Source organism: Polyodon spathula, chromosome 3 (genome assembly GCF_017654505.1).
Source record: "Polyodon spathula isolate WHYD16114869_AA chromosome 3, ASM1765450v1, whole genome shotgun sequence".
Lineage (NCBI taxonomy): Eukaryota > Metazoa > Chordata > Actinopteri > Acipenseriformes > Polyodontidae > Polyodon > Polyodon spathula.
This window is the reverse complement of record NC_054536.1, coordinates 16231076-16258750: the sequence shown is the minus strand read 5'-3', so window position 1 is coordinate 16258750 and position 27675 is coordinate 16231076. Positions and strand designations below refer to the sequence as shown.

General features: G+C 37.0%; 1 protein-coding gene across 1 annotated transcript in view; it reads left to right on the top strand.

Annotated features, from left to right (window-relative positions):
* sugct (succinyl-CoA:glutarate-CoA transferase) overlaps positions 1 to 27675 on the top strand; it is a 141885-nt gene that overhangs the window by 56521 nt on the left and 57689 nt on the right. Inside the window, exons 10-12 of the mRNA XM_041244518.1 lie at positions 136 to 207; positions 3382 to 3479; positions 10245 to 10347. Of these exons, the coding sequence (XP_041100452.1) occupies positions 136 to 207; positions 3382 to 3479; positions 10245 to 10347 (273 nt within the window). The remainder of the gene's footprint in view (positions 1 to 135; positions 208 to 3381; positions 3480 to 10244; positions 10348 to 27675) is intronic.

Sequence of the window (27675 nt, the reverse complement as noted above, 5' to 3'; positions counted from 1 at the left end):
AATAGACTGATCTGGATTAGTAAAAAAATTGCTAGAACTTGGTTCTTCTAGTAGTTACAGGATGCAATTGTTTATGGTTTTTAACTGTCTGTCCTTAAGTGCATGCTGTGAGTTTTTTTTTAACTTTCTTTGCAGGCTTTCAAGACAAAGGATGGATACTTAGTTGTTGGTGCTGGAAATGACCATCAGTTTGTCAAATTATGCAAGGTAAGTAACTTCCTTATCAGAAACAAACAACAACAACAAAAACACTTTCTGACTGGACACGAAACACAAACAAACTCAAGTTTTATATGAAGTGTGATCACATAATCAAGTATAAATAACAAACACCAAGGTGGCTGCCAGACTAATAATATGCAGTGTTGTCTTTTCATATTCCAAAAACTCAAGTATAAAATGCAAGCAAAGAGCCAAAATATCATCAGAAAAGGATATAAACGGTAGACATATTCATAGCGTTAATAAGAGGTTAGAAAATGGTCCTATAATCACACTATAAATCATTACTGAGTTATACCATGGTAAAAACAAAAAAGGGAAATATTTGAGATAACCATGAAAACTATGGTAAATATAAAGTATCAGAATGGACATGTAAAAGTGCAAAGTTTGCTAATGTATTATGGTAAATTTTTGTACTGGCACTGGAGCCCGAATTCATATACTTATCTACAGAGAAAATCTTGTACAATCTATGAGCTTTCCCACAAGAACACCTCAGCATGCGCTAGAGCAGTGTTTCCCAAAGTTTTTGATTGGCGACCCAAATTAACACAGAAATAATGAACCCACGACCTAAAATGACTCTCTATTCAGTATTTTAACTGAAATACTTCTTAACCAACCAAAAACCGACGTTTAATTTATTTGTAACTATTCTACACTATATAAGCATTCAGGCAGAAAGTTTTACAGGTTGCTAACATGTTTGCTTTTATCAAATGAATTATTAGTAAAAAAAAAAAAAAAAAAATGAAAAAATTGTATTAAATTAACATATTGTAATGATGAGGCAGACGAACCTGGGAGTTAAGGGTCCCCTTCACGCAGACAACAACTGCAGCCGATCGCAAACATGAATTTGTAGGAGAGCCCCCATGGCGATTAGGCTAATGGACTGTGGGTGCATTGCGATAATTGGTGGTAGGGCGGGTGTGCGTGCCTGTGATTGGGGGAATGCACATGACAGAGCGAAATATAAGCCTGGAAGAGGGAGGGGCTGGGTGAAGAGTGTGAGTTTTGGAGCGTTTCTTTTTTTTAAATTACCGAGTTGGACACGCAGAGACTGTTAGCTTTGTGTGTGTTACCTGACTGTTTATTAAACCCTTTAATTTATCCTGTGTTCGTTATTGTTTATTGCATTTCAGCGGCGGCTCATGAGCTTGTCATGTGGCAAGAAATTGACAGTTTTACTCCATTAAAAGAGATTTGTTTTATTTAGTTGAAAGAAGGAAACATGGCCAACAATAGTTTGTTCACAGCGCTGCCTGCCATTTTATGAACTCCTTGCTGCGGTTGTTTACCGTCTTTCTTCACAATCTCAAATGCTAATGTTATTCTGCCATCCTTAACTATTGAACGTCTCTCTTCTTGGGCTCTTACTGTAAAACCTATTTTCCATAGCAGTGCCTTCAGAAGGGGACTTCCCCAGTGGTGAGTTGCCATCGTAAAAAGCAACTTTTTGAGGTACTCAAGGTTTGCGCGTTATGCGGCAGTACTACGTTGTTCCAGCTTTCTGGCGTTGCGCTTTCGCTACTGGTGAAAGCAAGTTAAGTAATGTCACTAGCGCTTAAATGTGTTTAATATGCGTAAATGCGTTTATGTTTCTCAATTAAATAATACTAATATGCAAAACGTTTTTGTAGCCTTTGGGAATTATTGGAGAGGCCTTGCCCCACTTGCCTTGGTTGACGCCACATCATTGTTGCATTTATTTTATTGAACTGCTTGTTCTTATAAAATAAACTGTGCATTTGAGACCAGAATACCTGCCTGGATTGCCAACTTTACCTCCACGTTACAATATCAATTTAAAATTGTGTTCCAACATAATGAATACCAGTTTTAATTTTCAATTCAACATCAAGCATTGCAAACATACCGACAACAGTCAGTTGTGCAGTTTTGCAATATGCATTGTAACCAGGTAGGTTACATTCATCTCCTTCTCTGAGACAGTGACTGATTTTTTAAGAATGTCTTGCTATTTAGCTAATTGATCAGCTTTTGTCTGGACAAACTTTTGTTGTTTCCTAATGCAATCTGGATGCCGTGTCTCAAGATGCCGATGCCTTAGCTTTCATGAGCCAGTACTTCAGAGCAAATGACACATGAGGACGCGGATCATCCTCGTCACCAATGTAAGAAAAACTGAAGTTAATATAAGATGGTGATTGCGATTTTCTTTTTGTTTGTTTCTTTGAGCTGCAAGTAGCATTAGACATTTTTTCATTTTGCATCCATTTTAACAGCTGTTTTCAAAATCCCAAGTAACCGCACATAAAATGTCATCTTATACTTATTTTTTTTTGGTTGATAGTTAATGCAGAAGAGTGGTGATAAAACAATAGATTGTTTACATAATTACTACAAATGATTTGTATGCAAATTATATTTATTTTGAACATAAGCATAAGAAGTTGTATAGTGAAACAAAATCTTTACAGTGTGCACTGAACGTCATATTTTTTAGATTGTTTGGCGACCCATCAGAAACCTTGCCATGACCCATATTTTGGTCGCGACCCCCACTTTGGGAAACGTTGCCCTAGAGGGACCACCCTCACTGAGGGGCTAATGGAAGTCCCATTCCAATCTAATCCTTACTTTATTTCACTTGACTAAAGACAGATTCATTCCTAGGCCTCCAAAGATAATCCATTACCCACAACAGCACTTATCCCTAATTCTCTTCACAGAATGCTTAACCTTGGCCAGCAATAAAAACAATGTGCTTAGTGTCTTAGTAACAGTATTTTTTTTGATTACCTTTGATTCAAGAATATCAGACTCTTGTAATGCTTATACCTTTGCCTGGGCTGACATGTCTCAATGTTGGACAATTTTTTAATTGTAATAAGCTTAATTGAAGCCACATAAAATCTCTGTCCAGTTTCTCTTATGAGCATCATAGTGCGTTCAGGTCTGGCTCCCTCCTGCAAGTGCTCATTTAAGAGCATCAGCATTGTTGCAGATGGGACCCTGATCTGGATACACCGTGAGAAAAACTCTCTCCTGGAAAGAATCCCAGAGTAAAAGTTGAGATGTGAAAACATGAGGCAAAAACAATGCTTTTATCCCAGATTTTTTTTTTCTTCTCAAACACCCATTCTAGTTTTATGTGTCACTTGAACATGCTTTTGCCTTTTTGGTTTACAGATCTTGAACCTAACGAGACTGGCTGAAGATCCAAAATATAAAACCAACAAATTACGGGTCCAGAACAGAAAAGAGCTTCTTGGAATTGTGTCTGCAAGGTGGGTTTTGTTAACCTGATGCATTTCTTTCTTCTCTGGGGCAAGCATCCAGTCAGAATCTCCTGCAGGTTAAACATGATACAGCCCAGTTAATTGTCTGTTATTTCACTGTTACATCTAGTAAAACATAGTGGTTACATTTAATAGATAGATCATTATAATCCTAGTTGTCCCCTCAAGCAAGCTATGAATAGAGCTGTCCAAAGTTAGAAGCTGTTATAAAAAAGGAACATAAGATCCTGAAACTCTAGCAATTCTAACAAGGGAAAAATGCAGTGGTTCGTTGATCAGGTGCTGCTGTGGGTTTAAACCGTTGTTCCTTTACCCTGTCTATGTTGTCTTGTGGTAAGACATTGCATACACACCGGGATAATGGAGATCCACTTTGTTGAAACGTTGAAAGGCTTGTCCTCAGAAAGCCATGGATCACAGTATGTTTGAAGTGAAGCTGGACAGCTTATTTAAAAGAGATGCGGTGCAACCCATCCCAGCAGGAGTCATTGTGGTACGTGCAATTGTAAAATGTAGTTATTTTCTGCTGCTTCTGTTTCTCACATTTCACGCTGTAGAATTTGTTTTCTTTACGAATGTAATTTGTTTTCTTCTGTGCTTTTTTGTTTTATTGTGCTGGGGTCTGTAACAAATTGCTTACATTTGTTGTTCTGGTCTGCAGTGTAGATCTACCGCAATGAAGTGGAATTAAATAGCTTTTTGTTTTGTACATCAGAGACTGTTGATGCACTGAGAAAAAGACACATTTTTTATAGTGGGGTAGCTTTTGAAAAACAAGGTGCAGTTTCAAAATGACCTTGAAGGACTGTGAAGTTGCTCAAGTAACCCCATAAAGGATATCAAATTCTGACAATCTACACAAGCATTCATGAAACTGATGGTGACTGCCCTTTAAAAAGTTGCTCAGACTGCCAAATCTTTGTTGACAAAACAAAGCCCAGCTTCTGGGGCATTCTGTCACCTTTCAGCTGCTAAATATTCTCTATTGTAGAACGTTGGCAGCCTCAAGGGGTTTTTCACAGGAGACATGTGTCTCGAGATGGAATACAAATAAAATCTAGGCTAGTAAGTTAGATACACTGCAGTGTTGCACTGTATTTAAGGATCGGTTTGCTTGGGTTAGAGTGACAGAGAATGGTAGGGTATGGCTAGCAGTGTAAAACATTTAAGAATCCTTTCAGCTAGTCCTTCAAAATAATGTAATAATTTAAGTGTAATATCTGAGTGTATGTGCATAGAATATTAAAGTGATAACCAGAGCGTGCATTGTGTATGAGGAGATAACAGTCTTCTGAAAGGATAGAATCCCAGATGGAATAGACGATATCCTTGAGAGGGAAGCCTTTGTGCACTAGATGAAGTTAGGCTGTTATGTGTTTATGTTTTATTTTAATTAATACAAAAGTGTGTTAAAGTGTGCAAATATATGTTCTGAAATTGCAGCCTCCATAATGCACCTGACAGGGCTCCAAGAACATGCCTAGTAAAACATTGAGACTTGCATTGTGTAAAGAGGCAGATTATCTTGCTTGTTTTCGTGATGCAGTTGTCAACATTTTAAAGTTATTCTGTATTGTTCCTCTCTAATTGGAACAGGAAACACGGTAAGGAAAGGTTAACAAAGTTTAATTAAGAGTTGTTGCTTCAAATGACAACATTTACAGCCTATTTCCGTGATACAATTGAATGATAGTATCACACTTATCAGTGTTGTATAGAAATGAGCCATATCTTTTTCCAAATGCTGTGTACTACAGTTCAGTTTAATGCGGGTGGTATTAATTACACACTTACCAAAAAAAAAACAACCCCCCCCCCCCCCCCCCCCCCAAAAAAAAAACAACAACTTTTTGACAGCCGTAGATGGGATAAATGGTCATATATTGTGTAACAGCTCCAGCATTTACTTTTACTGAGATTCCAAAACATGTATAGTTTGGATAGAAAAAAAAAAAAAAACAAAGCATAGTGACAACTGCCTGTTACCGAACCTGGATGACTTACTGATTCAGTTGAGGTCAGACTTAGAGTGGAGGCAACACATAACTGACTCTGTAAAATTAAAATTTAAAATATGAAATACTAAAACACTTATATAATGTAATGAATAGAGTACACATTGAGTGTACAGTCTCTGGAATAAAAACCTCTGCTTTGTTTTAGATTTCATCCACTCATAAGACTGTTGTCTCCTTGTACAGGAGTGGCCTGTACTTAAGTAAAATAGGTCACTCAAAGTGTTTTGAGGCAATATATGTGATGTGATGATATATTCTTTTATGTAAATAAATTATGTTTTTAAGCAAAATGATCCTGGTCCTAGGCATTACCTCAGGATTACGCTGAGATTTGGGTGGTTTGGTTATTAATACCCCTGGAAATGCCCTGGGTCAGATCGGTATGGCATAAAAACATTCTATTCCCATCTTAATAAAACTGTTTTCCCTTGGTCAGTGTTTGTTTCACTCGCTTACTTGAATATTTTCTTCTCTACCAGCCATTTATAAAGAATTGACGATATGTGCAGGAACCAATGAGAGTAGTTGTTTTATTTTCCAATGTTCAGTCAGGCATATCATTTTTTATGAATAAACAATATTTCCTTAAAATGAGATGGTCAAACACATTTTAAATTGAATGCTACTTACAAAATGTGCGTGTGGTACTGGTAGTATTAAGTCTGATACATTGCCTGACAAAGAGGAGTAAAGGTATTAAAGCAGATTATAATTTTGAATTGAACAAGCATGATGATATATTTAATATGCAAAGTCTGATTCAAGTTTAATTTCCACAGTTCACATGCCACATGTTTTGAAGTGGTGTAAAACATTTGCTTTTTTTATTCTTGCAAGCACACTTCAGCTGAATATTCTATTGAAGTCTAACATCCTAAGTTGTTTGTCAGTATATTAACTGCTTCAGTTGGCAAGTGTGTAAGTGTGTGTGCCATAGAGGCAGACCGGGGGTTTTGTTCTTTTGTGTTAGTTTTTTGTGGTGTTTCATTATTGTAATGGTGTGATTCGAGAGGCATGAGTGAGGGCTCCTCCCCCTATTTTCTTCCTACAAATAACATCTGCTAAACCCCTATTTAAACCCCAAGCCATGCGCTTGCTCTGTGTCTTGCGTTTTTTGTTTGTGCCTCGCTACACAGCCCTGCAGGCTCAAGACTACAGAATAGTTTCATAATGACTACTCACCAGCAGCAATTGTCTTCTCCATCGGAAACAGAATTCTCGGATGAAGACTGCATTTCTCCGCATTCTCCCATTATTAATCCAAGTAATACATTTCTACAGCAATATATCTGCCTTACTTCTCCTTCTTCACCCGGTAACGTCGCTGACCAATTCACCCTGGCCTCCGCTGAACCCGCCACTTCAACCTCTGCTGCTCCTGCTGTACCAGTCATCCAGGTCTCCCATGTAACCCAGCCTCCCTGCCACTCTAAATGCATTCGCCCCTGGGATACTTCTCCAGTTGTTTTTTTTTGTTTGTTTGTTTTTTCTGACAGACTGGCTCATCGATAAGCTTCTGAAAGCAGTTTTTAAAAAAGGAATTTCATTTCCAGCATGGAGCGATCGAAATTCTCTATTTTTGTTTGCACTACGAGTCGATGTCAGCAGAGCTTGTATTTCCTCCCCAAACGGCAGCACAGAGAACCAGAATCTTCAACGGTTGCTCCGCCACTGCTGTAAGCAATCCAGAGCCAGCCCAAGCTATCCCCCTTTCACTGCCTGCCATTCTACCACACCTCCGCTTCTTTTTTTTACCTGCAACTACAAACAGCCAACGATATCAAGCAACTCATTCAGCCTCTCAACTCTGCCATTTCTTCAGTCTCTGACCAGCTGAATATGAGAATCCTGGTTTTGAATAATTGGAATCAGCAGCTCTCCCTCTCCACCCTTCCGCCATGACAGCTGTGCATATCACTCCAGCAGCGCCCGCTCCTGAAGTTCACCTGTCAATCTTCACACTCTCGACAACTGCTGCTCCTGGCCCCTACTCTGCTTCCCTGACCAATGACACACACTGTCGCCCCAGCTCAGATGCAACAGTATAGAAGGTAAAGACGTCAAGTTAGTGTCATTTCTCACAGCAGCATTAGAATTTCTAGATCATCAAGCCATGAATGTGGTGATCTGTTTGTCACTCTCAAATTCAGGGATCCTCTGCTTTTAAAAAATCTAACACTGGGTGAATTTTTAATAGCTTTTTCAGTATGTAGAGATATTTTATGTGAAGTTTACCCCCACCTTCATCTTCAAATTACCCATTGCCAGCTCCCAAGACCCTATCCACTCCTCAGCCCCTCCAGCTACTTCTGCTATCAAGGATATCCAGGGCTGCCCTATTAAATACTCAGATGTCACACAAATATGCAATAATTTAAATTCTGCATTTTGCTCATCCAGACAATGCTGGCAGGCTCTGCGGTAACGCTCACTCTCTTTCCATCTGCTCGCTTTCCTCCAAATGACATCATCCCTCATCTCTTCCGCTTCCATCAACATCCCGTCTTGTCCCAGACATTACAAAATCACCCCAATTGCAAATTCATTTCCTACCTCATCCGGATTTTCCAGTGGATTCTCTACCGGACTTAAGTCATTCCATCATTCTCCTTTTATTGTAAAAATCTTAAATCGGCACAAAAGGAACCAAATATCATTGACTCCCTCATCATTTCAGAGATTGCAAAAAGCTCTATGTAGGGCCCCTTCCTTGCCTTCAGAAGAATGTAAAGACACCAGGATGTGGACTTCCCTTCTGCAGCCCTGGAATGCCCCCCCCCCCCCATTTCTGTACCCCACATTCATTCCATATTGGCGCAGCAACTTCAGCAGCAAAAAGTAACGTCAACCAGTAGTTAATCAAGCAGTAGAGTCTTACATCAGCTCTTCACTCCAAGATATATCTTATGCCCAACATAGTATAGCTAGTATGCCCGGAGTGGGGGCCGTCTCTCTGACAGGACCACCAGTGGTTTCCTCCAAAGGGTTTTTTTTTCTCTCCACTGAATGGTGAGATTAGTATTCATTTCTTAAAAAAACAATATTGTGTGTATATATATATATATATATATATATATATATATATATATATATATATATACACACATACATATATATATATATATATATATATATATATATATATATATATATATATATATATATATATATATATATATACACACACATACATATATATATATATAAATTCATATTCATCGTTTTGCATTGGTGGCACAGTTTTGGGGTGCCTCCAGGAAAATTCTCAGCAAGACAGGTGGGAAATATTAGGTGGCAGGGACGGAGTTAAAATCCTCTCTGCAAACACGGGTGTATAAATAAGGTGATGACGGGTGGTGAAAGGGTTAGTGTGTTAAAGGTAAGGTTGTTGTTAGAGGGGAGTGTTTTTCATGTTCTGTGCTCTTCCATTTGTCCTGTGTTATTTACTCTTTGTGTGCTTTGTATAGTCCTTTTGTTTTGGCCCTTGCGTTGGTTATTTTGTTAATTTCTTCTGTCTAGTGTTTATTTGTTCTTATTATTTATTAAATACACGCATCAGCGCTTCACTCACAGTACTGTATCCATTCTCTTCCTGGTCGGACGTCACCTCCCAGCCATCTTGTTCACAAGGTTTCATACAGTCGTTTTTATTTTTGGTGTTAAATTAAGTAATTTGCCACTCTATCACAAGGGCGTTCATTTGTGTGTGACATGTGTAGTCCTGTAGGGTACAGTGCAGTGGCTGTGCCTCAGTACACAGAGGGTTAACAAAGCATGCCTACACACGTTAAAAAATGCAGATTATTCTCACAAGTCAGTTTTGAAAAGATTGAGTTTGATGATGATGAGTTATCAGGTTATAAATCAGTACTGTATCTTTTGTTATTGGTTTGCAACTAATTGCTATCAGTGCCAAAAAGGTGTTCTTTTAAACAAAGTTCCTGTTCCTTTAGGCGGAGCATTTCCAATGGGAAAATTCCGTTTCACCACAAGATTGTTCCCTAAGCCGAATTGTTCTCTTAGGCGGTGTTCCTATACGTGGAGACTTGATGATTCTACAATGAACTCCTTTCTAGTGTTGTTGAATGTCACAGCCAGCAGGTCACATGTATTTTATAAACCACAGCGTTAAAGCCAAACTACTGTTTTATGGCAATTAGAGGGACAACTAAATAACTAATTGTCTTCTCTGTGGCAATAGAAATAATGATGTAGCTACCATGAATGCAGATGTTCTTTTTTCCTTATCAGCAAGAAGATCTTCATCAAAAAAAAATCAAGTGGTATGATTACTTTTTCTGGAAAGAAGGGCTGAGGAAATGATCTTATAATTTAGGTAAATTTAAGTAAATGACCCACGTTAATAAATATGAGTGCCTAACAAAACAAATACCTGGTTTACATACTGCTGTTCAGCAAAATAGTAAAAACATCAAAGTGAAATTTTGCTGTCTGTAGATGAGGGAAGCTTTTTGAAATTTGCAGGAAGAGCAGTGATCCTTACTTGAATTGTGCTAATTTTGGTGGCTGCAAACATTGGAAAAATATACAGAACTATGATTTGATTTAAGCCATGTTTTTTTTTCCTTGAAGGCAATGTTTGGTTCTTTCCAGAAACATGTGTATCACATTGTGGTTGTCATTACTGATTGTTGGAATTAAAACAGTGCAGTCGTGTACATCTCTTGAAACTGTAACACAAGAGTTCAAACCACAAAATTGTGTTTGTTCCTAGATTCTCAGAAAAGAAGACCGACGATTGGTTGCAAATGTTTGAAGACACTGGTGTGCCCTACGGCCCAATCAACAGCATACAGCAAGTATTTGCTGATCCCCAGGTCAGTTAACACTATGCATATTTATTGTACACGTTTATCAGTTGGACCATTACTTCAAAATCTGGGCTGCACATATGTACCCAAACTTCTATAAGGTGTGGTATTGCCATACAAGCAGAGCAAATTAATTATATTGAACGTCAACATGAAGTGATCCAGATTGGTGATCTGGCAGCATTAACTTTTGTGATGTCCAAGGGATACAGGTCATCATTAAAGTGGCAATATGTAACAAAATTATACCATTAACCCTTACAGTCCATTTATTCATCACCTGTCACCTGTCATGTCGGGACCAATTTATTTTCACACACGTGTGTTTATTTTACACTCGCTTTTTTAAAGTATTTTTTTTCACAGTAAAACAGGTTTAAAAGGCCCTGCATATCAACAGGACACTCAGTACTGCATCTCCAGCCAAGCCCCACCCCTTGTTCACTGTATTTTTCACATATCTCTTCATAGTCGTGCATACTGATAAATGATCACTCGTTTTATCACCAAACTCCTCAATAATGTGATCCAAGTCATTATGTTATTACTATAACATCTCTAAAAGCTCTGCAAATGTCTGTGATAGTCTGAGTGCTGGATGCAGAAGCAGCAGTCTTCTTTGTTTTATGTTATCTCTGTAGTGCAGGGGCTTTGTGTATTGCTCAGATCCGCCCCCCCCCCCCCCCCCTGTTTTTTTTGTTTTTGGCTTCTCATGGCTCCTATCGGTCTCACTTGGCCATTGACAGCTTTTCTCAGCTTTTTCTGGAGAAAAAATGACAAGAGACCAGTGCTTGACGTCTTTTTGATGATGTCGGACAGGGTCCGATATTGGACTGGAAAAGGAAAATTGTAATAGGACCGCAAAGGGTTAATCCTATCTATAGTGTTCTTTCATTCCATTCAAATGTGCAGTTTTAGCAAACATGCCTTTTTATTTTAAAGCATGATATCTGGTGCTACACTTGACTAAATAAATATGTTTTTGCAAATGTCTCGATTCACTGCAGAGTGAAACTTAAGTAAATCGTTAAAATATTTCATGATAGTATGGCAAGCAAATTGAGACTGTTATGCAGATATCATGTTTTAAAATACATGTGTGATATAACGTGTTTCATTCAAAACTGCACTGTTAAGACCTATATAGCCAATGGAAGACCATGACAGGTAAGACTGAAGGAATTACTTGATTCTGAATTATTGCCCTTGAAGTATACTTTCTTTTAGTATTATTATGATAGGACTAGTGTCTGTTTTTTTTTTTTCCACCCACAAATGTTTGAACATTTTCTACTGCATGTCCATGGTGGCTATGAAACCACAGGGCCAATTTGCAGTGCTCTGACAGGTGGAAGCACCAGACAGTGGGCAACGTGATTTTAGGTCTACTATCACTCTAGAAAACACCTATAAGTGTTATTGCATGAGCTGCTCAACATGGCCGCTGTTTGTCTCACCACAACTATTTGAATTACACTAACATTTGAGTAATGAGAACCATTGTCTGGTACTTCCATCTGCCCTTTACCATTTGCTTTGTGGTAAATCATTTTCTTTTTTTTTACCACAGCAACAGCACAAAATGGCAAAGGAACTTTTATAGCCACTGTGTAAACTCATACCTATTGACATGGTGTTTAGTTTCTAACACTTTCTGGCTTCACATTTTTATGTGTCATTTTGCAAATTATCTACTTCTTTAGCCACATCCTACATGTTGCTGGTATTAAGAGTACCAAAATACCTTTCTTTCTTTCTGAAGGAATTATTCAAATACTATCATATGACAGCACATTGTAAAATTGCATTTCAGTGGTCACAGGGTGCACAAGACATTAGACAGAACTGCACCTGACCGACTGCTGGGATAAAGAGCAGGGGATTGCATTAGTAAGTTGTGATGTCAGATGAAGGTCAATATTTTGTGTAACCAAGTGGTTCCCAACAGTCAGAGTTTTCCCAAGCAGGGTTTAACCTAATTAATGCTGCAAGGCTTTTCAAGGCTTATGAAACGACACTCAACATGAGTAATTATTCTGTTTACATGACCAGGACACCCCATTTCCACATCCTGAAAAAAGGGTGTTTCCACTGCTGGCCACATCTGCACATATCACACAGTGCTCATCAACCAGAGAGCACCACAGACGCAATGAGGAAACAGGGACTTGGCATCTGGTCTGGCCCCAGCAGTGTGTCTGTTTATGTTAATGAAACAAATAGTGGTGATACAGAGAGACAGGCTTCTTGTATTGTTTAGGTTGGATACTTGCCTGAAAAACTTAAGATGATTCTTCAGAAGCGGAAAACATGAGTGCCACTCTGGAATTAGATCAGTCCGTTTTTTTCTTCTTTTTTTTTTTTCTTTTTATAAAATACAGATTAAGTTCCTATTCACGTAATGTCGGCTCACATTTTCTGTGGTACATGCTTCTTATATTATGGCATACCTAACCTCCAAATTAGGGTCTCTAATGTTCCAAATAATGTATATTTATGATGTCTCAATCAAAAGTAACTTGGTTTATCTAGTGTGTGTGTGTCTATATATATTACTGCCTTAGCATGTTAGCATCTCCAATATCTATAAAAACTTGATCACAGCTGGGTCAGCAACATCTACGAGATATCCTTGTTCATCAGAAACTTCAATCGAGTGTGCAGCACAAAAGTTGTCGCTCATGCTTGTTGGCCAAAAATCATTTAGATCTGGGTCTGTCGCTAACCCAAATTAAACCCAGCAGTGATTTGGATACGATAGACAAACTAAAGAATATGACTTCCTGTGGTTGTTGGCGTATGATTTGCTTCCTTCAAATACTGGATCTCGTGATTCTTCTCCTCATTTGCATGGTTGTTTCTTTTGTGCTAGTCAAAGTAAAAAATCCCCCTAAAATATTGAATATTTTTTAGGGTACAGTTTGACTTTTAGTACCTATTAAACTAAAATTGTTTCTTAAATTTAAAAAGTTGTCCTTTATGTAATTTTTATTAAGGAAACCTCAAACCATATTAGGGTTTTATGTGCATGTTCCTCTGAACTGAACACCGAACTGAAGTAATTAACCCAACACAATACTGATGAACAGCAGATTTATCAATCCCCATTTATAAATGGTAGGTACAGATTTCAAGCTAATAATTGAACATCCACCCATGGTAACCACCAGTGTCCAGGAAATAAATGTTAATAACAGCTGGTAATGCCAAATGACAGTTTTATCTTCTTCTGTGGTATTTCAATTTGTATTAAGTTTGCATTTTACAGTCTTTGCTCACCTTTACCTTTTTGGTTTGTTTAGTGGTCGTTTTCTTGCTGAACAAAACAAGTGGTCTTATGCTTAGATTTTTTTTCCAGGGGAGTGTTCCCAGGCAGATTTCAGCTTCTGACCAAGCTTTCAGATTATGTTTCTTCTTCATTGTGGTTTATTTGCTATGGTTTACATGTTGTAGCATCATGACAGCAGAAGCTCCAGTATAGAAAAGTTGAATTGTTTCCCATAACAAAGTTCTGATGGTTTAAAATATCAATGAAATTACTACTGCTAAAAAAAAAACCCCAAAAACCCCAAAAAAACCACGCAGCCTAGAAGTTTCCAGTTTTTTTTTTTTTTTTTTTTTTTTTTTTAAATACATGTAATGATGTGGTTCACTCCACAGTGTCATTCAAAGATCCCACAGTTGTCTATGATTTGAATCAGCTGTGGTATATTTTCTTTAGAGAAAACAGAACTGAAATTAGGTTTCAAGCAATAAGATGCAGTAACAGGTGGATCGTCACTGAATAATAGTGAGTAAGTCAGACACAGAGCAGTGGGTGTTGACACATCGTACAGGTGCACAGATTTAATAACAACACACGCCAGCACTAGGGTACCAACAATTCAATTATGACACATCCTCTGACTTTCACGTTATCTTATTGATCTATAGATGTACCCCTTATTGATTTACAATTATCACTGCAGTCAGTGTTTTTTTTTTTTTTATTATTATTTTAGTACACAAGTTTACTTACCATACTTTGATAATGTCTTAATGAAGTGACCAATTTCTGCTTGTGTTTTTCTCCAGTGGGAGATTTACTGACCCTGTTATTAACATCTCTAAAGAAAGCATTGCTGTACAGGCGTTTCACCACCAGCACAGCAATTCTACATTTAAATTGTGATCCCTTTATGTTTCTTGTAGAGAATTGTTCTAAACATACTACATACTGACATTGATCTGTAAATACATAAACCACAAACTCAGTGCGTGGTTTAGACCTTTTTCTTGTATCATAACCTGCATGCGTAACAGAAATGCAAATTTCAGTTACTTTGATGCAATTATGATGCCTCTTCAAACTATAATGCTGTTATTTGCATGATTTGTATGATGTCAGCAAAAAGGCCATCAACCTAAGCTATGTATATTTGGTATAACCACTTCCAGTTTCGAGTGTGCAAAGCAAGTGCAGTTACTCTTTGAACTTCTCTGCAGCATCATGGTATAATACATAATGGAACAATCTTTTGATTCTAGTGTTATAGCAGCAAGATGTTGTCCCCAGGAGATTATAGCTCTATAATCTGTTCCAGATAGTCAGAGGATTCCTCAGATCATCTTTGAGGAAAATGTAATTCACTCCCATTTCAAGTCAAAACCACTGTCCTTTATATTAAGCAGGTCTTTGAAGCTGCAAATGTTTCCAAGACGTATCTAAGTGGTATCACAGACAGATTGCTGATAGTGTTCTAATATATAAGCGTGCTCAGTGAAAAAAAAAACAGACACAGAAAACAATAGAAATTAATTAATCCAATTTAGATTAAGTGAAAGCCCATACAAAGCATGACATTTTCTTAAATACTGCTTACCGTCCAACCTTCCTTCACAATCTGCATCTAGTCCACTATACAGATCTTCGACACTCATGTAAACTGCAACATGGCATACACAGGGTTCTGTCGAACATTTACTTCATGGTCAAGACATACTAGGCCACTTCTTAGATTCCATATTGGTTTAAAACAATCATCCTACAGTATACAGATAAACATTTGGATAGTTTCAAACTTGACACCTATTGCTTTTAAAGTTTTATGAAAAAGAAGGTCATGATAAATTCAGTTTTTTTTTTCATTTCCCAAAGTGTAACCTGTGTTTGTTTGTTAAGTAACATTTTGTAGATATTCACTGTTAGGTACAGTTTAATAATCTTGTCCCATTAGGAGGCAATATTTGCTGATCACATTTATTGTTTTAATTTTACATGAACAACTAGGCATTTTAAACTAACATCAAGAAATTAGATATGTGAATGGGAAATAAATAAAACTGACACCAGGCCTGTATTTTGACAATAGGTATGTAATATTGAAAGAATAATAACATACAGTACTTTGATCTGAAAAATTAAGTTAAGCTGTCAGAAATGTCTATATTGTGTTGAAGTATTCAACTGCTGACTGGCGCCAATGCCGTCACAAATCAAACCTTGTATCAACAAAATTGACTTTTTAAAAGTATGTTGAAAACACTTGTTGCACAATTTCAGTAACTTTAAAGCTGGTTGTGAGCACCTAGGAAAAACCGTTTCCCTCGCTGGTATAAATGTTTATCCAACCGGGAGTCAGTTTATTTCCTGATACTTTACAATCAACCATCCCAAAAGTTATCACTTAAATAAATCAAAAAAGTCTGTTTATTACAATATAAATCAAAAACATGTCATAGATTTACTGACTGCGTTTAAGGTATTTATGCAATCCTGTGTTTATTCAAATAGATTTAGAAACTTCCAGCTCATTCTTAACAAAGCAGCTCATTCTTAACAGACATCTGTGTGCGCCACACACTCACTTCTGAAACACAGCCAAATTGGCTTTGAGTGGATAATTAGACATATATTTTAGTCTTGGAATAGTGCATACTATCCCCACTGAGGCCTTATTTATTTTTGTACTTGGTATTTTTTCACTTTAAAAGGTTCAGGGCACAATATTGTTTTGAAACTCATTCTTTTTAAAACAAATTGATTTGCATTTTTATTGACTAGACAAATCTCTTGAACAATAGAATTCTATATGGATCTCTAGGGCTTCTGAACTTGTAACCTCGTTTTAATTAACTTGCTTACACAAAATCACAGTTGCAATCCGTTTGGGAACGGCTAACCAATAAAACCCTACAAATTTGAACTTTATGTATTTATTTAGTATAATGCATCATCAATTTGGAACATGTCACCAACAAACAGTATGTTCCAAACTGTATTCCCTGGGTTGTTTCTAAATTTGTTTTTGACTTTAGTGCTTATTAAAAGTGATAGATGAGGAGATTTAAAAATACACAATTCCAATGTCTGTCCTCCTGGAAACTTCACAGAGGTGTCATAGGCAGACAGGCTTACCCATGCTGTTCTTTATAATCTTTTTTCACAGTTGACATGAAACACTCCCTTCTACACTTTAATATTATGAAATATTTTTAAAAACACACTTCTAAAAGCTTCTCATAGTAAAAGCATAGCAATGTCTAATACATCATAGTTCAAGGATTGTAAAGCCCAGCGGGGAAATATTTTTTAAAGCATACTGCAAAATAAAACATGCAAAAATACTGTGGTATAACTTTTATAATGAAATAACCAAAAGCATAAAATGTAATTTACATTTTTTAAACTCTTTTTACTCTACATTTTGGGAATAGATATTGCTGCATTCAGAGAGTACACGCCAAGCAGAGCTCCAGTCAAAGTAACTTTCACAGGGGCTCAGATAATAAATTGTCACGGCTATGACAGCGGCAAGCGGTCTCATCTGCAGATTAGAAAAAACTGTCACACTGTCACTGTCAATGGTTCAGCTAATCTGAGTTACAAGAGTTGTGATAGCAGCAGCGACAAGGAGCCAGTGAAGAGAGTGGAGCAGCGGTGTAGCATGGCAGAAGCGAGGAAGCGTATGTGGCAGGAGTGTGTCAGACTAGGGATCTGCTGAGAGTAGGAGAGGGAGGGGTGGATGAGGATGGAGAGAGAGGGCGGTGGATTCAAGAGGAATAGAAAGTTGGCTTCTAAATCACATTTCCGTGCGCTATCGCAACGGTTCGCTAACACTGTCATTTTTACCAGAGCGGAAGTGGCAGCACACATATTTGCTAAATAGGGCCCTGTGGCAAAGTGCCCCGTCCCTGGGCTATTTAATTGTGTTGTATTTTACGAGTAGTGTGTTAACGTTGGTGTATAGTCATTGGTACATGGGATATAAATGGGTCTGACGAGTGTTTAAAATGTATATTTGTATTTAGGCACAAGGATTGCACAGCACTTCACGTGCAGGTAAAATGTAATATGCGAGCACAGGGAATTGCACTTTTATTAATTCATGTGCATTTGTACCAAGACTCCAATTGAATGATTGATTAGCAATCGAGTCTCGGTACAGCTGCATAAAAGCAGCATGTTTTCACTCACTCCGGGTTGTGTGTTCGGGAGTGGAGAACGGGAGAGAGAGAGAGACGAAAAACGTAAACTATATCAATTACTATTAGTGCTGGAAGGACCAGCACCGTACTTGTTTTGTGTAGCGTTCGTCCACCCTGTTTTGTTAGTATCTACCCGTTTTGTTTGTCTATTTATTTTGGCCGCAAGTGCCATGTCCTGTTTTGGTGTCAGTGTTTTTATACAGCTGTTTTATTTTCTGGTAATAATAAACCGCGCAGCAGCGCCTTCATTCATTATTTTACTCCTAGTGCTGTGTATTCATTTCTGGTCTGACGTCACCCGCTACAGCTGTCTTTGTGACAGGCCCTATCTATCTTAACTTTAACTGTATTTGCTTATGGTTAACAAGGTTAACACTCAAGAGTCTCACACAAAGCGCACACTTCCACTAATATCCATGCTGTGATTTAAGAGTTGCTCAAAAGCAGCTGCTTTATCTCACAGTTTGATCTTCTCTAATATTTTACTTGAATAAAATGTTTGTTTTAATCGCCTAAATAAACACAGAGGTTTGACAGTCATACTGGTTTACTACATCAAAAAGCACATCTGAAAACGGTTACTTTAGAAAGGCTTTTCTTTTTCCGCATTTGAAATATGAGATTTAGATGTGTTGCTCTAGGAAGGATCCATCTTTATAATCTGAAGCACTTTTGGGGTTGACAATACTGCACTAGAAAGGAGAATGAATGCACTTTGTTCTTATTCTGTGAAGATGAGAAGACACTAAACATTACTGACATATATCTGACAAGACATTTCTTGACAAAACCGACAGTAGCTGGGCTATTTATAATATATGTAGCCAGCCGTTAATTACAAATAAGATGTCCTGCAAATTATAAAATTAAGACAAGCTACTGAGTATTCAGGTAGATATACAGTATGCTTCATTTCTAGGCACAGCAATTTTCAGTTAGAACATGAAAAAAAAAGACCTTTTTATTTCAAAGGCACATGCCACACATGAACAACTGCATGGGTAGGGGTTGCATCTCCAGCACTGTCAACAGTTGTGGATCTGTGTACTTGGTACCACTGTTTGGTACCCTTTTCCACATGTCATGGTCAAAGTAGTTTGTGTACCACACACCTCCTGGTGGCACCACAAGCACAGAACTGTGATCATTTACATAGAAGTTCTTCCACAACTTCTGTATCTGGTTTCATCAATGAGTGCCACCTTCCTGCAACACTTAAATTAAGACATTGGTTTTTGTTGGGCAAATGACAATTCCACCCTACGGTATATATAATTTACATACTAATCAGAAGTATTTGCATCTTTGGTCATAATGTTCTTGCAAATAGGTATTTGAAAAAGATAAAATAATAATAGATAAATATTAGTAATAGAGGTCTGCAGCTGTGTGTGAGATAACATCTCAGTTTGGTATTTTAGAAAAGGGCAAATTAAAGGTCAATTCCGCATGACAAAAGGGAAAAAGAAAAAATATATATATAATTAACATTATAAGTGATAGGGATTCGATGCATAATGACCAAGGAAATTGGAAATTATCCTTTAGCTTCAAATGTATTAAACTTTAATTCACTTGAAGGAAAATGTCATGTATAAAATGTAAATAATAAATAAAATGTCAGGACAGAGCAATGCTAGCGTTTAAAAGGGATGTTTTTGAAGTTGAAGAGAAAATATGCAAATGAAAAAAAGAATCTAATTGAAATTATTTTCATGTGATAGTGCCCTGTGAACTTTTTGTTGAATAACAGTAGGCACATTTAGATTTAACTGATATGTCAATATTTACTTTGTCTTGGCAGCTGTCAGGTTATGGTCACTTTTCACCAAATCACAAATCATAGTTTGTGAAATACAGGTCCACCACTATACATCACTGTAGTTGTGGTCCCGGTCATACAGCCTTTCTATCCTTACTGAAATAATCTACCATTAAATTTTATCAAAAAGTTCAAACTTTGACAGCTCAGTGCAATCTTTGTATTCTGACTTTCATTTACAGGACACTACCTTTTATTATCTTAGATTATAGTACAACATGTTTTTATTTATTAGTAAAAGGATATTATATAAACACCCCCAAAGTGTTTAATAAAATAAATCATTAATATTTGTAGCAGTTTGCCTTTTTTCAGTTCTGCATTAGGTTAAATTAATAAGTCCTGTGCTTTGCCATGGAAACGCATGAAGCAATAAAAAATAATCTGTTGCTTAAGCAATAGATTGAACAGAAGTCCCAGTGAATATAAACTAGAAATGAAATGGTATTCCCAGGGTCACCTGGCACATTTGGGATGTGACAAAAGCCAGCAGCATATATTTTGCTTGGGAAAATGTCTGACATTCACATTGTCTAGCTTCAATACCTACTGTACATGCTGTTGCTGTACCCCTTCTCATATGTCAAGCATAACTGTTACTGCAATGTCACTTTTCACATAAGTAAAAGGTAACAACAATTGAATGGTGATAATATATCAAACAATAAAGTCATAGAGGTTGACCTTTTCTGTGCAGGAATTAAGCTCTCTCGATGTCACTCCTTTTGGGATAACTTTCAAATGTCCAGCTTCCATCAGTGAGGGAACTATTGCTTAACTGGTGAACTTTACAGTTATTTGAATGTATATAATTAAATACATACAAGTTAACCTTTATTTCATCCGGGTTTGAGATGCAACCAGCCCTGAAATCCTCTCGTCGTACAGTGTTTTTTTTTTTTTGTTTGTTTTTTTTAATTATTTTTTATCATCACTGTCCCAGGATTCAGTGGAAAGAAATATCTTTAAAATTGCTTCTAATATGTGCTGTAGATTTTAGATATATTAATCTAAGCAAACAAATCTGGCACTTACAAACCAGATGAATTGCTCATTGAAATCTTTTGCATGTACTCAAAGACAATTATTAACTCAGGGAGACCAAGGTGTGTAGTAAACAAGTGGTCAGAGTGGGATAAAATAGGAAATAAGTGTCCCATTCCTAGTTTTTATGCATTCCATAAAAATGGAAATACTCAATTTTACTGCACTAGACAACTTGCTCATTAAAATCAATGATCTGCTCAGGTATGCCAAGCATAGGGTCTGGGTGGGAGAATGGCCAGTGCCCATTCTTTCAGTGTTTTTTCAAGTGTCCCAATATTTGGAAGGCAGTGTATGCCCCCTCTAGTAGCGTTAGGTGTTTTAACAGTTATTAACGCTTGAGAATTAGCTAAGGGCCAAACATGCTGTCCGTGTTTATGGAATATCATCACATTAACAGACAAATAGCAACAACTTTCCAGTTCCCCAGCCCAGTGAAAAATATATGTATTTATTGAAGTGACTTTTTAATACCCTGAAACATGCACAGGTGCCTTTTGAACACAGCTTTTTAATGACCTAACAAATGGAATATAGTTTTCACAGCTGTTTGTAGAGGAAGTTAATGGGATGTGTTGCAGTTTTAAAGTTTCAGCCAATACCCTGTATTTCACTTGTCATTCTTTGGCAGGTTATTTAGCTTCATGACTAACTGTGCATAAACACCTAATAACAGTGCTTCCTGTTTCGGATCATGTAATGAAGCAGGTTTCCCATTTACTGTATTAAATGGATGTTCTTGAGCAGCATTTGGAATTCAAAAACACTGTGTTTCAAAGGGGCATTTGGTACTAAACCTTAGACATGGAACACAGGTTGTATTGTTACGTATTGCCCAGCCCAGTATAAATTATATTATGATGCTTTGCAAAGAGGCCGACTGCAGTAACCTTGAGTGCTGAAAATGTCCATAAATACAGACAAAGTGCAATTGCAGCAACTGTTCAAAGAGGGATGGGTGAACATAATTTGTATCCAGTAGCAATGCTTAAACTACTCCCGGATTGCTATCGACACTGTGTGTAGCAATGAACAATGAGTAATAATTACCACCCACAGCCACTGCCCTGCAAAGTTTCATTATGCCATTGTTTCGAAACAATTGCTCTTCAAGCGTTTGAAAGTGAAAAATACAATGACCGTTACTTGGCGTCTTAAATATTCAGCTGAAAGGAACAGCTTTGATATGGTCGCAGTGCATCGGTAAAAATGTATTTTAATAAATCTCCAGCATTCTTTATGTAAACTTGTGTAGGTAAGGATACATTAGGATCTTTGTTTATCCTTTCTGTAATGTAATCTGAGTTTCTGTCCATAGAGGCCACCTGTGTTCTAACAACAGCTGGAATAGAGCACAGCAATGTAGACTTCCCTTTTCAAACTGTCTAATGTACTATAGCCTATGTGAAATTAGTTCTGGGTGATCAACATCATACTACATGTGTTCAGCTAGCAGGTCTACTTTCACTGTAGGTGCTTGGTGTTGAACAAGGTTAAAAAAAAAAAAAAACAGACAAAAAAAAAACCTTGTCTTACATATTTTATTATAATCAAGGTGACAAGCAGACATGCCTGTTTTAAATCCTTCCGCTGGTAATTCAATAAGCAGACTCTGAGGAGATCACTTTTTAAATATGTAGTGCTGTCTGCAGTTACATAACTTTAAATGCCACTTTCAGTTTTGGAAACAGGTTGTTGCAATCATCTTATCAGAATAGTATGCTTACATCTGTATTATAAACATTTATTGTAAAAAATAAATAATAAAAAATAAATAAGTGATTTGAATCACTATGTTTTTCATATAAATATATAAGAACATTTTTATCTTGTAAGAGAGAAGGTTTGTTTGATGGCCTTCTGATACAAAAGAAAGAAAAGATCATTTAAGTGTCATCCAAATCCCCGTGTTAACCAAAAAAGTTTTTTTCTATAGGTGCAGAATTTGACACAGCTTTTCATTACTTGCTTTCATTTTCTTTACTGTTTGTTGTGGGATAGATTGCTTTATTATACTACAGTACATACAACCACACTGCATAGCTATAGCATAACATGTAGTCAACTCCTCAAGACAGAAATGTACAATGGGATTTCTGAAATACCAGCCTACCAGGTAAGGAGGGGTTAAAGTATTAGCTTACCATATCCTTTAAGAAATTCCTAACAAGTTTTGAACACAAGACAATGGAAAACCACATATTTGACACTTAGGCACACAAAGAAACTACCTTTCAACACAATCGCTAGTAGCCACTTGAATTGGTCACCGGCTATTACTGGTCAACAAACCCCACAAATGGGTCCACTCATGAAAAAAACGGTCAACATGTTTATTTTTAATACATTACAGTATTTAACATGATGCAGTATTTCCTATAGACCCTCAATCAGTTAAAACACTTTCTTTAGCAGAAACATTCAGATGTGTACATACAGTACACAACAGATTCCTAACAAGGTAGGAATGTCTATGGAATATAAATAATGCAATAGATTGTTTATCCGTGGTACAAACATTTTAGAAAAAATAGAGATTATACCAAACCCAAAGTTGGTTGTTGAGGAAACGCTGGCTTGAGCTGGCAGACTTAGATGTGATTTACCCTTTAAAAAACGTTTTTTTCTTTGTATTTTCTGTTATGGCCGAGACATTTTTCTTGTCTGCTTGCGATGTGCTACAGATTAATCAAAATTGTAATCCAGACTATTACAGATTTTCAGTTTATTAGGCTGTTGTCTTTAGTCTTTGAACTTCTCATTGATGTGTATCAGACCACAGACCATTATTCCCTTTCCCTCAGACATGTATTTCTGAGATGTCCACAGAATCAAGCAGAAGTTTTGCGTTTATGAAAGCTTTCTGAAGTTCAGGTTGTGATCTATTGGTTACTGAAAGCATATGTTCAGCAATTGTGTCTGATCTAATGCTAAAATCAGTTGAAGTCCTGCAACATTAACCAAGATGATTGATACCAGTTTTACTGCCCTGTTAATACAAATCCCTCCCAATCACACCCTAGGGATGGTGGCCTGAGTAGGTAATATTCTGCCAAGTAGAAACACTGCCCTTGGTATTATTGTAGCGTATACACATACATGTTGCTTTATGTCCGATGAAAGGTAGTACCTTGATTTGAACACATTTGACATCATGAAGGTCTCTTTCCAGCTTCAAGCAATCTTGAGGAGAATCATTATTTTCCATGTGTATTACTACAAGAACTTAACATAAAAGAATTATCCATAAAACACAACCCAGGAGGCTAATTCGAAGTGACTTTATACCATCTGCATTTTCCGAAAATTAATTTAATACCTTAATATCATATTGTGTGTGTCTTGTTTCTTCTTCGATCATTATTTGAGCTGGTTTGAGAAACAATCACAATTGCTATTGCTGTTTTTGCTGCCTCTACATCTTTGGCAACTGTGAGTTAGTAAATAGAACATATCGTACAAATAGTACAAATCAGTTGTTATTATTTGCTTATTTAGCAGACACCTTTATCCAAGGTGACTTACAGAGACTAGGGTGTGTGAACTATGCATCAGCTGCAAAGTCACTTACACCAACGTCTCACCCGAAAGACGGAGCACAAGTAGGTTAAGTGACTTGCTCAGGGTCACACAGTGAGTCGGCGAGGGAGCCAGGATTTGAATCAGGGACCTCCTGGTTACAAGCCCCTTTTCTTTAACCACTGGGACCACAGCATCCAGTTACAGAGGAGACAGACATTGCAGCTGCACACCTCCAGTGGTCATTTAAATAAAAATATAACTATAGAGAATTATATAGAACACAAATAACATGACAATAAATAGGTCATAAATCTAATATTTTGTATACATAGATGATATAAAGTATATCTTAATCTCTATGGAGTTGAGTTGAAGTTTTTTTTTTAAGTTGCAAAAGGAAGTGGCACACACATTATTAGTTGCAGGGTACAGCGAGGCAGAAGTTATGCAAATGCAAACAGCGCTTGAGAGTTATGAGTCCCACTAGAGCAGGAAGGTTAGTGGGAAGCGGAATCATTTAGAATCATCTTTAATTGCACATACACGTGGAACATTTGCAAACAAAAAAGATCTTTATAGCAGCTAGTGCTGGACCACATCAGATTCTTTGCGGCTAGCCTGTAATGTTAGACAACACATCTTTGCTATGACCATCACACAAGAAAGCCCACAACTGAGGGCCAGAAAATAATTCCACGGTTTTTAGAAACTGTGGGAAAGGAACTATTTCTTTTGAACCAAAAACCAAATTTCTGTGCCCTCCAGGGTCACTGCTGTGACACAGGGTTTTTTTTTTGGAAACACAAGGATTGTTTGGGTGGAGTGTAATCATGCTCACTTTTAAACTGAAGGCTATGAAGACCTCTTGGTCTTGCAGGTGACAGATGCAAATCATTATCTGGAAAGTTCCATTGCCGTGGGGAGAGGAGTCATGCTGCAGTGGAAGAATGTGTTTTACACTGATAACCTGTGTGTTACAACAGAAGGAAAAATGTGTTGAAAAGTTTTTTCTGTTATGTAGCCTTTGCCTGTAAATACTGCACTCAATCGAAAAAGAAAAAAAAATGTGGATGTAATCTACCTTAATTTACATTGCGTTGGAGGACTCCTGAGAATTCCAAAGCCTGATTTCCCCCTTTAAAGTAGCTGTCATGTTGTGTCATTAAATTACAGACAGGAAAATGTAATGTTTCTATAGAGGTATGGTTTTAAAAGATTGCTTTTGTTCTGTCATGATAAAAATATTAAGTATGTCTACATAGTTTTTTGTCAACTCATATCTTTTTAATATATTGTCTTAAATTGACTGTACAAAAAAAAAACAGTTCCAAACCATTTATAGCTATTGTAAGTCAGTGCTTACTGCAATAATAAGGCGGTGATCGATTTCTCATGTACAAAGAAGCATTAATGAAATTGGTTACAGTAGTTATTGCAAAGAGCCACAAGAAGCCATTTTTAGGCAGTTCAGATTGGTAGTCATATTGGCAGATTCAGGATGAGACTAATACAAAAAAAGCCCTACATTTTACAATAAACTTTATTTATATAGTGCCTTTCATGCTAAAAACAGCTCAAAGCGCTTTACAAAGGAAATACATTTAAAATACAGAGAAAACAAACATGTATACTAAAGGAGGAAATTAAAAAAAAAAGATAAAAAACAAGTAATACAAGCTAAAAGAAAACATTCATTTTAACCCTTAGAGGCAGCAAAAACAAAACATTGAAAGTACATTCAATTTAAAAAGGCTAAGTTGTGTCTTAAGTCTTATTTAAAAAATTGCCATAACAGAGGATGGCAGTGAGTTCCACAGTCTGGTAGCATTATAACAAAAAGCAACCTTGCCTTCCCTTTTGCACTTTACCTTCGAGAACAAAGTAAGTCACTGTCAGCTGACCTCAATGTACGTGCAGGCTGATATAGAGTTAACATCTCAATGAAATAGTCGGGTGCCTGGCCATTAAGCTCTTTAAATGTTAGTAGTAGAATTTTAAAATCAGTCCTGTAAAAACTGGAAGCCAATGCAGTGACGCCAACACAGGAGTAATATGCACCCTTTTCTTTGTTCAAGTTAGAACCTTAGCAGATGCATTCTGCACACGTGGTAGACATGACAGAGCATGGCTTGTAAGACCAGAAAACAGCATTGCAGTAGTCCAATCTAGATTAAATAAAGGCATGAACTACTTTCTTGGCATCAGACAAGGAAAGAAAATATCTAATTTTAGCAATGTTTCTCTAGTGATAAAAAACAAACAAACACTGTAGTAATGTGTTTATTATGCGATTCAAAGCTTAGCTCAGAATCAAATATAACCCCCATGTTTTTCACCTTGGATTTCAAATTTGAAGTCAGGTTACCCAGATCTATTTTTGTCAAATCTGTTTCTGAGAACCTATTAATAAGACTTCTGTCTTATCTCGGTTTAATTGCAGAATATTTTGAGACATCTAACTTTTAATATCAGCAAGACACTCAAATATAACTGTATTAGCATTAATATCACCCGGTTTAACAGAGATGTAGTGTTATGTGTCATCAGCATAACAGTGAAAGTTCACCCCATGTTTACGAATAATCTCACGTAGTGGTAACATTTATAAGGAAAATATCAGGACTGAGAATGGGGCCCTGAGGGACACCACATATACTATTAACCAGTCCTGACGCAGACTCCCCCAAGGAAACAAAGTACAGTCTGTGGTTTAGATATGATTAGGGCTTCTGATTTTTGGTTTTAACCTTTAAAACACCCCTGATAAAAAAATGAAATCGGTGGATAGCCAATAAACACTGGAAAACACCGGAAAAACTGTGGAAATGGTTAATCAATTAACGTTGACTTTATCCTTTTCCCATTAAAAAATAAAACCTACTACAAAAATAATATTAAATACATTTCCCAGTGCTGCATGTGAGTGTGAGTGTTTTGTTTGTTGTTAATAATACTGTTTGTAATTATTTGGACAGCGAACATGATCCGGAGCTGTCGCCAAAGGCCATCATTAAACTCGGATCAACAACACTGCACTTTTGTTGCCACTAAAGAACTGTATTCACCACGAGCACTAGAGAACGCACTGTGGACTGGTGTTTGTGTTTGTGTTTTGTGTGGGTGAACTGAAACGGGTCAAACCCGCGGATTATAAATAAGCAATACACGCCACTGTATTGCTTCATTAACATTGTTATTATTTCCTGCGGTTAGCCATCAGGCATTGGATTATATAATTAAACCTTCATTGCACCTGGATTGTCATTGTTTGTCTGATTATTTATCACCTACACCTTCACACTATTAACCACTTTGCCACATATACAGACAGTAGTGTTCAAAAGTTTGGAAATAACACTATTTACAGCAAGACTAGCGGTGTGAATTGTATTACCCATTTTTCCTCTCAGACCCTGGTATTTCTTAATAATTGTCCCACTCTCTAAATAATTTAATGAGCAAGACATCTCACAAGTAAA